Genomic DNA, 12,809 nt, shown 5'->3' with positions numbered 1-12,809 from the left:
TTCCCCCGTGCTGATGTTTAATTCCCCAATGATGCTCGCAGGTCTTCAGCGGCTTTATCATATTTTATGTGTTTCTCTCGTGAATGAGTTTGAGCAATACTTGTCCAGGGGCGGGCTCCATAAGAGGAGGCGTCGGCATTAACAATGCGAACATCAAAGAACGCTCTCCTTGCTAATCTGGATTATTTTATCTGGCAATTTTCAATCAATACGTAGGAGAGAGAAAAAGATGGTAACAATGATTCATTTTAGTTCCATTTGAACCTTAAACAAAACAATTTACAACTCACTTAAGAGCCATTCTAATAGTTGACATAGAACCTGCTTCAATGATCAAGACGATCGTATTCAGGAGAACATGGATCGCTTAATCCAATTGAATTAAATATAGCTCCAGGATATTGTCTGTTTATTAGAATGGCCCTTGCATCCCTATCCGTCTTAAATGCCACAGTAGGAAAGCCTTTCTCCTCAACACAGCAGACGGTTTGGCTGATTGAAATTCGTACATGTGTAGTACGGATGGCACATTAAAACCAAACTCGTGCATTTGAAATATAAAATATAATTATTATGAGATAATATAATAAAATACTTCACAAAATCCACGAGATACACCGAAAATGTTCAATCATGCTTCTGTTACAAATATATCAATTTTTTACATATTCGCACGTTTATATAGATTTGGATATAGACAGTTTTCGTTTTTATGTTATTCCTAATTTGTTAAGAATAATAATAAAGTCCCATTATTAAAACAGTGTATTGAAATGTATTTCATTTCAATATACATAGGTGTTTCCCGTAGATTTGGTCTCCACTTCCAGTAATGATCACAAAATCACAAAGACATCGTATCACAAAACATTTTATAAGTAGATAGAATACAGGAGATAATGAATAATAGAAAACCAATAGTTTGTGTAATAGGAGAGAAAAAACAACCTTTTTTCATTGTTGAATTAAGGTTGTACAACCTTATTCATTTCATTAGCATGTATGGTGATTATGATTAAAAAAAAGGTAGGTAGAAAAAAATTCAATGAAATGATGTGTGTGATGGGTGTGGTGTGATGGGTGTGGTGTGTGTGGGGGGGAGTGTATTTGTGTGTGTGTGGTGGTCCCGTTCAAAGGACGGGTCAACCACTAGTACAGGAGATAATGAATAATAGAAAACCAATAGTTTGTGTAATAGGAGAGAAAAAACAACCTTTTTTCATTGTTGAATTAAGGTTGTATAACCTTATTCATTTCATTAGCATGTATGGTGATTATGATTAAAAAAAAGGTAGGTAGAAAAAAAGTCAATGAAATAATACATAAGTTCAGTATAAAAATTCAGATTTATAGTTTGACTCCATCGTAAGAGAAATAGTGTAGGTACAAAAAAAGGTTGTTTTCTTTCATATTGTTCTTTAAGAGTAATTAAAATTGCACGACTGTCCAAAAAATCTACACATAGAAAATACCGATCTGATCTGTTAAGATGTGTTTAATGACGAATTTAAATTTTTGTTTTGATTTTTTTTTCGTAACTTTTCCCCAGAAAACTGGTAGGAGAGCGTGGTTCTTGTTTATTGTAAGATCTGTTTCGGTTCATTCATCCATTGTTATCGATAATATTCTTCAATTAAAAATAAGGAATCAACAATTTATTTCCATCACAAAAATTATCACTGTAGCTTTATGTATCACAAACATAAGGGACACTTCTAATACTTGTCATTTTAACACATTCGCTCCCATTTGAACACTCTGGAGGTGTCATCTCAACACGCTCGCTGCCATCTCAACAGACCAGTCGCAGAGGAGGGGGTGGTACAACATCGATTCCTAATATTCCAATATCATCTACTAATAATAAAACTTGAGAAAGAGGGGAAGGTACCTACACAAAAAACACATTCGCTCCCATTTGAACACTCTGGAGGTGTCATCTCAACACGCTCGCTGCCATCTCAACAGACCAGTCGCAGAGGAGGGGGTTTTACAACATCGATTCCAAATATTCCAATATCATCTACTAATAATAAAACTTGAGAAAGAGGGGAAGGTACCTACACACAGAGGGGATACTACAGCTTGCAGTGGAGATGGAGTGGGAGGACGAGCGACAGAGGGGAAGGTATCAAGCATGTGCAGTGTTGGAGTTGAGAAAGGAATGGACAAGGTGGCTACACACGGAAAGGAATCAAACGCTCGTATCAGCATCACCAGGGCGGGGGATCATAACAAAATTCAGGAAACCTTAAGCTGATACCAAGCGGCCAGCGGTGATAAGGCACGATAGCCGGCCCCAGGCCAGGGGCGTAGGGCCCCGGGGATGGGGACAGGTCGTGCCTGTGGGGTAGGAGGGGCCGGGAGACACCCTCAGCTTGGGAATTTAGAGTAGAAGGTGTAGGTGAAGTCGTAGTTCTTGGTACGACATGTCTCAATGTCTTCCTGACGCCACTTGTTACCAAACCAGGACACTTCCTTCAATGAGCGAGGTATACGACTCGCTTCTGAGGTCTGAAATCAAAACACAACGGAATTCATGGATAATGTCAAATATTGAAAAAAGCACAGGTGTTCATTTGGATACAATTAGTCTCATTATGAAGAACAGTTTAATATTGCACTGCATTGTAATACCCACCTAGGAACACAGACAAAATACTTACCTTGTTTCGTGTCCTTGGGATCAAGGATTATTGACTGATATTGGGAATGAATATCTGTGACCTTGGAAATAAATATTTCTGACCTTAGGAAGAAATCATAGCGAATGACCTTGGAGTCAAGGTCACACTTACCTCGGTAGCGTCTGTAGCAGAAGTGGACTGTGCCTTGGTGAATAGCTGCATGACCTTGGGGTCAAGGTCATGCATGAGGATCTCCAATGTCTGGTCGGGAATATCATCTTCGTCCTGACTGTTACCATGACAACCCAGATCCATGTTGTTGTTTACATCCTGGATCGGGTTCAGAGTGTATAGGTACCAGCAGTCGGGACGCTTTCGTGTCCTTGGGATCAAGGATTATTGACTGATATTGGGAATGAATATCTGTGACCTTGGAAATAAATATTTCTGACCTTAGGAAGAAGAAATCATAGCGAATGACCTTGGAGTCAAGGTCACACTTACCTCGGTAGCGTCTGTAGCAGAAGTGGACTGTGCCTTGGTGAATAGCTGCATGACCTTGGGGTCAAGGTCATGCATGAGGATCTCCAATGTCTGGTCGGGAATATCATCTTCGTCCTGACTGTTACCATGACAACCCAGATCCATGTTGTTGTTTACATCCTGGATCGGGTTCAGAGTGTATAGGTACCAGCAGTCGGGACGCTTTGGTGATCCCAGACAGTAGGCGTGGCCTCCTGAAGAAATAACAGTTATTGGAAACATAAGGACCTTATGGTCCATACCATACCTGAGAGAAAATTCGCCACATTTCGCAATATTTGCATAGTCATAACAACTATTAGAATTGTTATGCAAGAAATAATAGCAGACGGTATTTTTAGCTAAATCCCCTTTTCTATCGAAATATTAGAATTGTTATGCAAGAAATAATAGCAGACGGTATTTTTAGCTAAATCCCCTTTTCTATCGAAAGTCTCAACTTTAGGTCGGTATAGGTGGGATTAAAATGTAAAAATATTGGTGAAAAAGAGAATTGATTGCAAAGGACGCACTTGGCAATGCTGTGCTATCCACACAAGTTGTGAAAAGGCTTTGCTGGCAAAAGTGGCTCAAAAGTTACACGATTTGACCCATACAAGCAATGACCACGAGTTCTCAAGTAAAAGCACGTAACCCTGCAGGCACTGCTCCCCATAATTACCTATTTATCAATGGAGTCTCTAATCTTTAACATGACTATACTCAATATCTCAATATGATCGGGACGCTTTGGTGATCCCAGACAGTAGGCGTGGCCTCCTGAAGAAATAACAGTTATTGGAAACATAAGGACCTTATGGTCCATACCTGAGAGAAAATTCGCCACATTTCGCAATATTTGCATAGTCATAACAACTATTAGAATTGTTATGCAAGAAATAATAGCAGACGGTATTTTTAGCTAAATCCCCTTTTCTATCGAAAGTCTCAACTTTAGGTCGGGGTTGTTTTTTGGGTTTTTTGGGTCACTAGGAAGCTATTCGCTATGAAAACTCATTTTGATATATATTGTATATATTTATATATTGTATATACAGGGTGAACACGAAAAACGTGAGCAAAAGCCTAAGGTATTCTATCGAAAGGTTGTGTTTTTTGGGTCTTTTGGGTCACTAGGAAGCTATTCGCTATGAAAACTCATTTTGATATATATTGTATATATTGTATATACAGGGTGAACACGAAAAACGTGACCAAAAGCCTAAGGTAGATTTCTGAGGTCATTTCATTTTGCACTTTAATTAATTGATTTTTAAGTACTATTTTATCAATTGCCACATGAAGTTATGAAATGAATAAATTATGATACGAAAGAACCTTCTAAAAAAGAAAAGGCTTGATGAGTTCTTCTGAAACTATTAGAATATTATTGTCCTATTTATTTACCTATTTCAAACTATACTCCGATAAAGAGTTGCCATTCGGCGCGAACGACCTACGTGTTAAAGCGCCTTGAAAGGGGAAGAGCTGCCTAAGGACACTGCATAAACATAAACAATACAAGTATGTAAACGACTTACGCAAGAACAACGCATTCAAAAGCTCCACTTCCTGATCGAAACTCCGGTAATCTTTCTTCTGAAGGTCTGGTCTCTTGAAGTTCTTGCGAGAGTAGAAAATATCCTGCAACACGAAACAAAAACCATTTAAGTCAGCGGCGATAGCACATTAAATGTGCCAGTATCCCCTGGATCACTCAAGGTAAGCAATGTTGCACGTGGTTAGAATTCGGCTGGGTGACTATCTGGGCAATCGCAAGCTGCTGGCTTTTCCCGGCCCCAGTCAGGCTGGGTGAGGTCAATGTGAGGAGGCGTAATGTGCCAGTATCCCCTGGATCACTCAAGGTAAGCAATGTTGCACGTGGTTAGAATTCGGCTGGGTGACTATCTGGGCAATCGCGAGCTGTTGGCTTTTCCCGGCCCCAGTCAGGCTGGGTGAGGTCAATGTGAGGAGGCGGGTAGCTTGTTGCCGAATGGAGGGTGAAACCCTGCCACTTGGCAGTTATGAGATATACAGTGACTACTATTTCACTTGAGTTATGTTTAACAGTGGATATTTACACGTCTTATAATCCCGACTCACAGTTTCGTCTATAGACAAAGGAAGAGGAGGCGTGTAGCTTGTTGCCGAATGGAGGGTAAAACCCTGCCACTTGGCAGTTATGAGATATACAGTGACTACTATTTCACTTGAGTTATGTTTAACAGTGGATACTTACACGTCTTATAATCCCGACTCACAGTTTCGTCTATAGACAAAGGATGTCTAAATTAAATAGTTATACAGTGACGTTAAACATCTTACCTCAACTTGATCAAACCCAGCGTACTGTTCGACTAGAGTAAGAAGAGACTTGAGACATTGCAGAGGAGTGGTTGTGCCACATGTCTTCAGAATGAATCGTCTCTTGGCGATAAACATGCTGCTCTCACTGAAACACAACCAGACATTAACCTTTTTTTTTTAACATTTATTTATTTATACAATTAAAGGAGTTTGAACAGATGATTAGTTGATAAATCACGCTTAGGTCGAGTTTTAATACCGTAGATTGTCTCAGGATTGAGTTCAATCCGACATGGCTATTGAGTATAGCATAGGGTAAACTTTAGCATTAGTTCAATGAACGCAAATTTGACCCGATTACATTACTTTTAACAGAGACTACCTACTTAAAAATGTCATATTCCAATCTGATTCAAAATAGCCGCGCTTCAAAAACATGCCTGAAATCGACATAATTATTGATATCTGATGAATGGAGCAGTTGCAAATGGGTAAAAATTATTAATCAGCTAATTTTCGCATTCCTTATGGCTAATCAGTTGAATTTTGTGTAATCAGTTTTTTAGAGATCTAGGAGTTGTAGGAGAAAAAGAAGAATTCCGTTGGTCCTCATTTTTCCTGCTCTATGACTTTGTAATATCGCCCAAGTACGCGCAACTGATCTATTAGGTAAATTCGTGATGTGCTTCTATTGGTCGATATTCGACAGTATCGGCACGGTACTAAATGTCATCAATTGATACAACCTCCCCCATACAAAAGAGGGGTAAAGCTTGTCATTGTTAAAATTATTTTTCCGTATGTTAGTACCTTGTTTTGAAACACCCAGTCGCCTCACGCCTCATGAAAGAATGAAAAACAGAGCGATAGTGCCCAAGATCATGAACTCCAGAGTGATAGGGTGGTCAAAAGATAAACTACGTAACCTTTGCCTGTTGCCTTGGATATAACGAGAGGTCTATGAATAAGTTCACGATGAATAGTCTTTTTCTATAGTCAGAATTTTATGCTTTGCAATACTAAGAATTTTACACATACTCAGATAAGTTTCTGTGTGCTAAGAGGGAATTTTACGCCTTGCAACACTGGGAATTATATAATGATCAGAAGTTCCCCCTTATCTCTCAATACAGACTGGTTATGTATTCAAAAGTCACACTTAGCTCCCAGCAAAAATCCCCAACTAAAGGTTTTTGATTTATATCGTTTTGACTATCTTGATGGAAATATTGCCTGCGGCGGCGTGTGCACCTTCGTACGTAACAGTTGTCATTCGAAAGAGCTGCATGTTTCTACAAATATACAATGTGTTGTTGTTCAGGTCAAGATTCCTTATCTGGCTCAACTATTGTGTATTTGTAACGTTTACATTCCTCCACATACACAATATTCCGAAGCTGATCTAACTAATATTAAACAGCAACTCCCATCCCCCCTTCATACTGGTTGGGGACTTCAATGCTCATAGCCAACTGTGGGGAGACATTAGATTGGATGCCAAGGGCAGAGAGGTTGAAGGGTAGAGAGCCTTCATTTTAAATCATGATAGTGTTAATTTATTGAACACGGGCAGTGCCACCCACTTTAATCTATCTTCCCTTACGCATTCTTCTATTGATCTTACCCTTGCTTCTTCAATATTCCGAAGCTGATCTAACTAATATTAAACAGCAACTCCCATCCCCCCTTCATACTGGTTGGGGACTTCAATGCTCATAGCCAATTGTGGGGAGACATTAGATTGGATGCCAAGGGTAGAGAGGTTTAAGCCTTCATTTTAAATCATGATAATGTTCATTTATTGGACACGGACAGTGCCACTCACTTTAATCTATCTTCCCTTACGCATTCTTCTATTGATCTTACCCTTGCTTCTTCTTCTTCTTCTTCTTTCGTTTTTCCCAACTTAACTTGGAACGTTATTGACGATCTCCATTTCTCTGATCATTTCCCAATATCTTTATCCTATCTTAATCCTGTACCTACTTCATCACAAATATCCTCTGTCGCCCAGAAGATATGGAATTATGATAAAGCAAATTGGGAAATGTTCAAATCCAAGATATAATACCCGGAAACCCGGTATGGTAGTGAATAAAATAATATTGTAAAACAAAAAAAGCGATGTTTCATTTTCCCCTATTGATTTTAATTTGTTTTACCAAGTGTTGTGTACAGTGTACACCGTTGAAAGTACTAACTTTTTTTTAATATCATATTCATTTAAAGTTTAAAGCTTTTTTTTTCAAGAAAGCTTTAATGCGATAGGCTGAGAGACTGATGCTGAATTCTTGGAGATGTGTTATAAATTATTATGGACATTAATTACATATTACTTAAAACATTCAAATCAACTGATAAATTTAAAAAAAAAAAAAAAAAAAAAAAAAAAAGCGACGTTTCATTTCCCCTTTTGATTTTAATTTGTTTTACCAAGTGTTGTGTACAGTGAACACCGTTGAAAGTACTAACTTTTTTTTTAATATCATATTCATTTAAAGTTTAAAGCTTTTTTTTTCAAGAAAGCTTTAATGCGATAGGCTGAGAGGACTGATGCTGAATTCTTGGAGATGTGTTATAAATTATTATGGACATTAATTACATATTACTTAAAACATTCAAATTAACTGATAAAAGGATAGTCTTTGTTTCGTTAACAACAGTCGGTCCGATTTCTGTTCTCTTCTACTCTCGTTTCGTCTCGCGTTTTTCATTAATTTTATCTAATACTCCTTTTTAGTCCGTCCTTCCTTTATTATTACAATAGTAATTAAAAGATATAAGGGACGGACTATTGTATTCGCTTCGGTGTCTGTCGGTCGGTCTCCGTCCTTCCTTTATTATTACAATAGTAATTAAAAGGTATAAGGGACGGACTATTGTATTCGCTTCGGTGTCTGTCACTCTGTCGGTTAGGTTTTTGACGGACTATTGTATTCGCTTCGGTGTCTGTCACTCTGTCGGTCGGTCTGTCTGTCCCCATAGAAGGACTTATCCAAACCCGGTCTTTTTACCAGGAACACGAAAATGGTGGTGCAAATTTTGTCCAGAAAACCATAAAGCCAAAAATAAAAAAAAACTGCGTCTTTTTACCAGGAACACGAAAATGGTGGTGCAAATTTTGTCCAGAAAACCATAAAGCCAAAAATAAAAAAAAACTGCTTTTTGGGGGAGGAACACGAAAATGGTGGTGCAAATTTTGTCCAGAAAACCATAAAGCCAAAAATAAAAAAAAACTGCTTTTTGGGGGATTTTTTTTCACATTTTCTCACACAAATGAGCTCTGATATTGAAATTTGTCGCGACGACCTATGAACTCAAAGCGAGAAAGTTTTAGATAACACTTCAGTCGTTATTTTAAGAAATTTGTCGCGATGACCTATGAACTCAAAGCGAGAAAGTTTTAGATAACACTTCAGTCGTTATTTTAAGACCGGTTTTAGCATCACCTATGTTAAGCTACGCGATTTAAGACCGGTTTTAGCGTCATCTATGTTAAGCTACGCCGAGCAAGGCCAATAAATGGATGGGTGACTTGAACCTTATATTGGGAATAAAGGGAGAACGGGCTCTAGTCTTGATTTTAAATCATTACATGAAAGTAAAATCGAAAAATCGAATCGAACCTTATATTGGGAATAAAGGGAGAACGGGCTCTAGTCTTGATTTTAAATCATTACATGAAAGTAAAATCGAAAAATCAAATCAATGAACCTTATATTGGGAATAAAGGGAGAACGGGCTCTAGTCTTGATTTTAAATCATTACATGAAAGTAAAATCGAAAAATCAAATCAATATTAATAAACTGAATATTAAACAAATTAGGTAGGTACAGAGGTACTGATTTTCTCTAATCACGATCGAATAAACTATGGGCTAAAAAATTCCCGGAGGGACGGACCCAGCTTGTTTTACGTGCTTTAATTTATTTAACATTTTACTCGAGATTTTTTTTCTTGATTTGAAAATTGAAAAGTTAAAATATGCCCAAGAGTTGCAGCTGCAACCCAAAGGTTCGGGTTCCATTCGGATATTGAAAATATTTCTTTTTTTCTTGATTTGAAAATTGAAAAGTTAAAATATGCCCAAGAGTTGCAGCTGCAACCCAAAGGTTCGGGTTCCATTCGGATATTGAAAATATTTCATTTATAATGAAGTAAGAGGTGAACACAAGCATATTTAAATGCTTGTCACAAACATCGTTCCCCGATTATTTCACCTAGATAAATTTTATGACATGACTTGGACTCGAACCACCAACCTCCAGATCCAAAGTCCAACGCGTTAACAACTGCACCACTGAGGTTGGCCCTTGGCTTACTGTTTTTTTTTTTTTTTTTTTTTTTTTTTTTTTTTTTTGGTGGGGCCCTTTCCCTAAACAATTTGGACAGGCAGACCTATACCACATTTCCCTTTATACATAGGTTACAAGGTTACATAGACATAATAACACAGGTTTTGTTCGACAGAGATATGACGTCACTGAATTGCTTCTAAGGTCGTAAGAGACGGGGTTTCTACCCTTCATTGGGTGACAGCTAGTATTATCATATTACCTTGGCACGCGATTGTCCCGATGGTCAACTTCAGTTCTACTTTCAGACATTAACGTTGCTTAACTTAAGTGCTACTTTCAGACATTAACGTTGCTTAACTTAAGTGCTACTTTCAGACATTAACGTTGCTTAACTTAAGTGCTACTTTCAGACATTAACGTGGCTTAACTTAAGTGCTACTTTCAGACATTAACGTTGCTTAACTTAAGTGCTACTTTCAGACATTAACGTTGCTTAACTTCAGTGCTACTTTCAGACATTAACGTTGCTTAACTTCAGTGCTAGTTTCAGACATTAACGTTGCTTAACTTCAGTGCTACTTTCAGACATTAACGTTGCTTAACTTCAGTGCTATTTTTAGACATTAACGTTGCTTAACTTCAGTGCTACTTTCAGACATTAACGTTGCTTAACTGCAGTGCTACTTTCAGACATTAACGTTGCTTAACTTCAGTGCTACTTTCAGACATTAACGTTGCTTAACTTCAGTGCTACTTTCAGACATTAACGTTGCTTAACTTCAGTTCTACTTTCAGACATTAACGTTGCTTAACTTAAGTGCTACTTTCAGACATTAACGTTGCTTAACTTAAGTGCTACTTTCAGACATTAACGTTGCTTAACTTAAGTGCTACTTTCAGACATTAACGTTGCTTAACTTAAGTGCTACTTTCAGACATTAACGTTGCTTAACTTAAGTGCTACTTTCAGACATTAACGTTGCTTAACTTAAGTGCTACTTTCAGACATTAACGTTGCTTAACTTAAGTGCTACTTTCAGACATTAACGTTGCTTAACTTAAGTGCTACTTTCAGACATTAACGTTGCTTAACTTAAGTGCTACTTTCAGACATTAACGTTGCTTAACTTAAGTGCTACTTTCAGACATTAACGTTGCTTAACTTAAGTGCTACTTTCAGACATTAACGTTGCTTAACTTAAGTGCTACTTTCAGACATTAACGTTGCTTAACTTAAGTGCTACTTTCAGACATTAACGTTGCTTAACTTAAGTGCTACTTTCAGACATTAACGTTGCTTAACTTAAGTGCTACTTTCAGACATTAACGTTGCTTAACTTAAGTGCTACTTTCAGACATTAACGTTGCTTAACTTAAGTGCTACTTTCAGACATTAACGTTGCTTAACTTAAGTGCTACTTTCAGACATTAACGTTGCTTAACTTAAGTGCTACTTTCAGACATTAACGTTGCTTAACTTAAGTGCTACTTTCAGACATTAACGTTGCTTAACTTAAGTGCTACTTTCAGACATTAACGTTGCTTAACTTAAGTGCTACTTTCAGACATTAACGTTGCTTAACTTAAGTGCTACTTTCAGACATTAACGTTGCTTAACTTAAGTGCTACTTTCAGACATTAACGTTGCTTAACTTAAGTGCTACTTTCAGACATTAACGTTGCTTAACTTAAGTGCTACTTTCAGACATTAACGTTGCTTAACTTAAGTGCTACTTTCAGACATTAACGTTGCTTAACTTAAGTGCTACTTTCAGACATTAACGTTGCTTAACTTAAGTGCTACTTTCAGACATTAACGTTGCTTAACTTAAGTGCTACTTTCAGACATTAACGTTGCTTAACTTAAGTGCTACTTTCAGACATTAACGTTGCTTAACTTAAGTGCTACTTTCAGACATTAACGTTGCTTAACTTAAGTGCTACTTTCAGACATTAACGTTGCTTAACTTAAGTGCTACTTTCAGACATTAACGTTGCTTAACTTAAGTGCTACTTTCAGACATTAACGTTGCTTAACTTAAGTGCTACTTTCAGACATTAACGTTGCTTAACTTAAGTGCTACTTTCAGACATTAACGTTGCTTAACTTAAGTGCTACTTTCAGACATTAACGTTGCTTAACTTAAGTGCTACTTTCAGACATTAACGTTGCTTAACTTAAGTGCTACTTTCAGACATTAACGTTGCTTAACTTAAGTGCTACTTTCAGACATTAACGTTGCTTAACTTAAGTGCTACTTTGACAGACAGACACACACACGGACCAATGGCTGAAACTTTGGATTTAGGCTCTAGGGACCTCAAAACGTGTTTTTTCATTAAAAACTGACCATCGAAAATTTGACCCGATTACATTACTTTCCTTCCTATAGGATAAGGAAAGTAAAAAGTCGGACCGGAAGAAATAAGTTGAAATTCAATAGGGAGACACCCTGTAAACAATATTGTGAAAATGTTGAGATTTCGTGAGTCTGTAAGTATTTTCGTGTCAATGATGTCAAAATGGGACCGGAAGAAATAAGTTGAAATTCAATAGGGGGACACCCTGTAAACAATATTGTGAAAATGTTGAGATTTCGTGAGTCTGTAAGTATTTTCGTGTCAATGATGTCAAAATACACGCTCGCTGCGTGTTTTGTAAGTTGATTGCCAAATTATCCGAAATAGTTAGGTATAAACAAGTGCATGCGACATGTTTATGTAATATGCACCTACTTAGGTAATGCTTAATAAGCTTAAAATTTACCTGCTCCCGATGGATCACTGAAGTTAAGCAACGTTACGTGTGGTAAGTAAGTAACCGGATGTGTGACTAGTATTTGACTATTTCGTTAAAACCCTTAGCAGTTATACAGTGACATACGTACATCTTATTTATCTTTACATGGACCTCTGCATCACATCTCATATTTACGTCCGCCTATAGATTTTACGAATGAGTAAAGGTTGAGTGTAAGCGTGTGTCCGTGTGTGAGGGAGAGAGGAAAGACTGCCAGACAAAAAATTACCAAAGTGCAAATTATTTTATTTTTT

At 37.5% G+C, this 12,809-nt stretch overlaps 1 protein-coding gene and 1 long non-coding RNA gene across 2 annotated transcripts; one reads left to right on the top strand and one right to left on the bottom strand.

Moving 5' to 3' along the window:
* Positions 1–33: 33 nt before the first annotated feature.
* LOC113466092 lies at positions 34–2,277 on the top strand. The gene is made up of 3 exons (XR_003390602.1): positions 34–1,026; positions 1,292–1,887; positions 2,057–2,277. It is a non-coding gene; the product is annotated as an uncharacterized LOC113466092 (long non-coding RNA).
* Positions 2,278–2,373: 96 nt separating this feature from the next.
* On the bottom strand, positions 2,374–5,624 carry LOC108251988 (S-adenosylmethionine decarboxylase proenzyme). The gene is made up of 5 exons (XM_026821211.1): positions 5,475–5,624; positions 4,691–4,793; positions 3,132–3,364; positions 2,799–2,957; positions 2,374–2,514 (listed from the first exon to the last, which is right to left on the bottom strand). Exons 1-5 carry the CDS (start codon positions 5,589–5,591, stop codon positions 2,374–2,376), a joined length of 753 nt encoding a protein of 250 aa, XP_026677012.1. The 5' UTR covers positions 5,592–5,624.
* Between the last annotated feature and the right edge of the window lie 7,185 nt (positions 5,625–12,809).

The sequence above is a fragment of the Diaphorina citri genome, unplaced genomic scaffold (assembly GCF_000475195.1).
Source record: "Diaphorina citri unplaced genomic scaffold, Diaci psyllid genome assembly version 1.1 scaffold211, whole genome shotgun sequence".
In the NCBI taxonomy this organism is placed as follows: Eukaryota; Metazoa; Arthropoda; class Insecta; order Hemiptera; family Psyllidae; genus Diaphorina; species Diaphorina citri.
This window is presented reverse-complemented; position numbering and strand designations above follow the sequence as displayed.

Bases quoted from the DNA above. Each gene is read 5' to 3' on its own strand.
- LOC108251988 (XM_026821211.1), bottom strand. From the start codon at position 5,591: ATGTTTATCGCCAAGAGACGATTCATTCTGAAGACATGTGGCACAACC. The intron at 2,958-3,131 runs GTAAGTGTGACC...AACCCGATCCAG, and splicing joins CTGCTACAGACGCTACCGAG to GATGTAAACAACAACATGGA. The intron at 2,515-2,798 runs GTAAGTGTGACC...TTTTGATTTCAG, and splicing joins CTGCTACAGACGCTACCGAG to ACCTCAGAAGCGAGTCGTAT.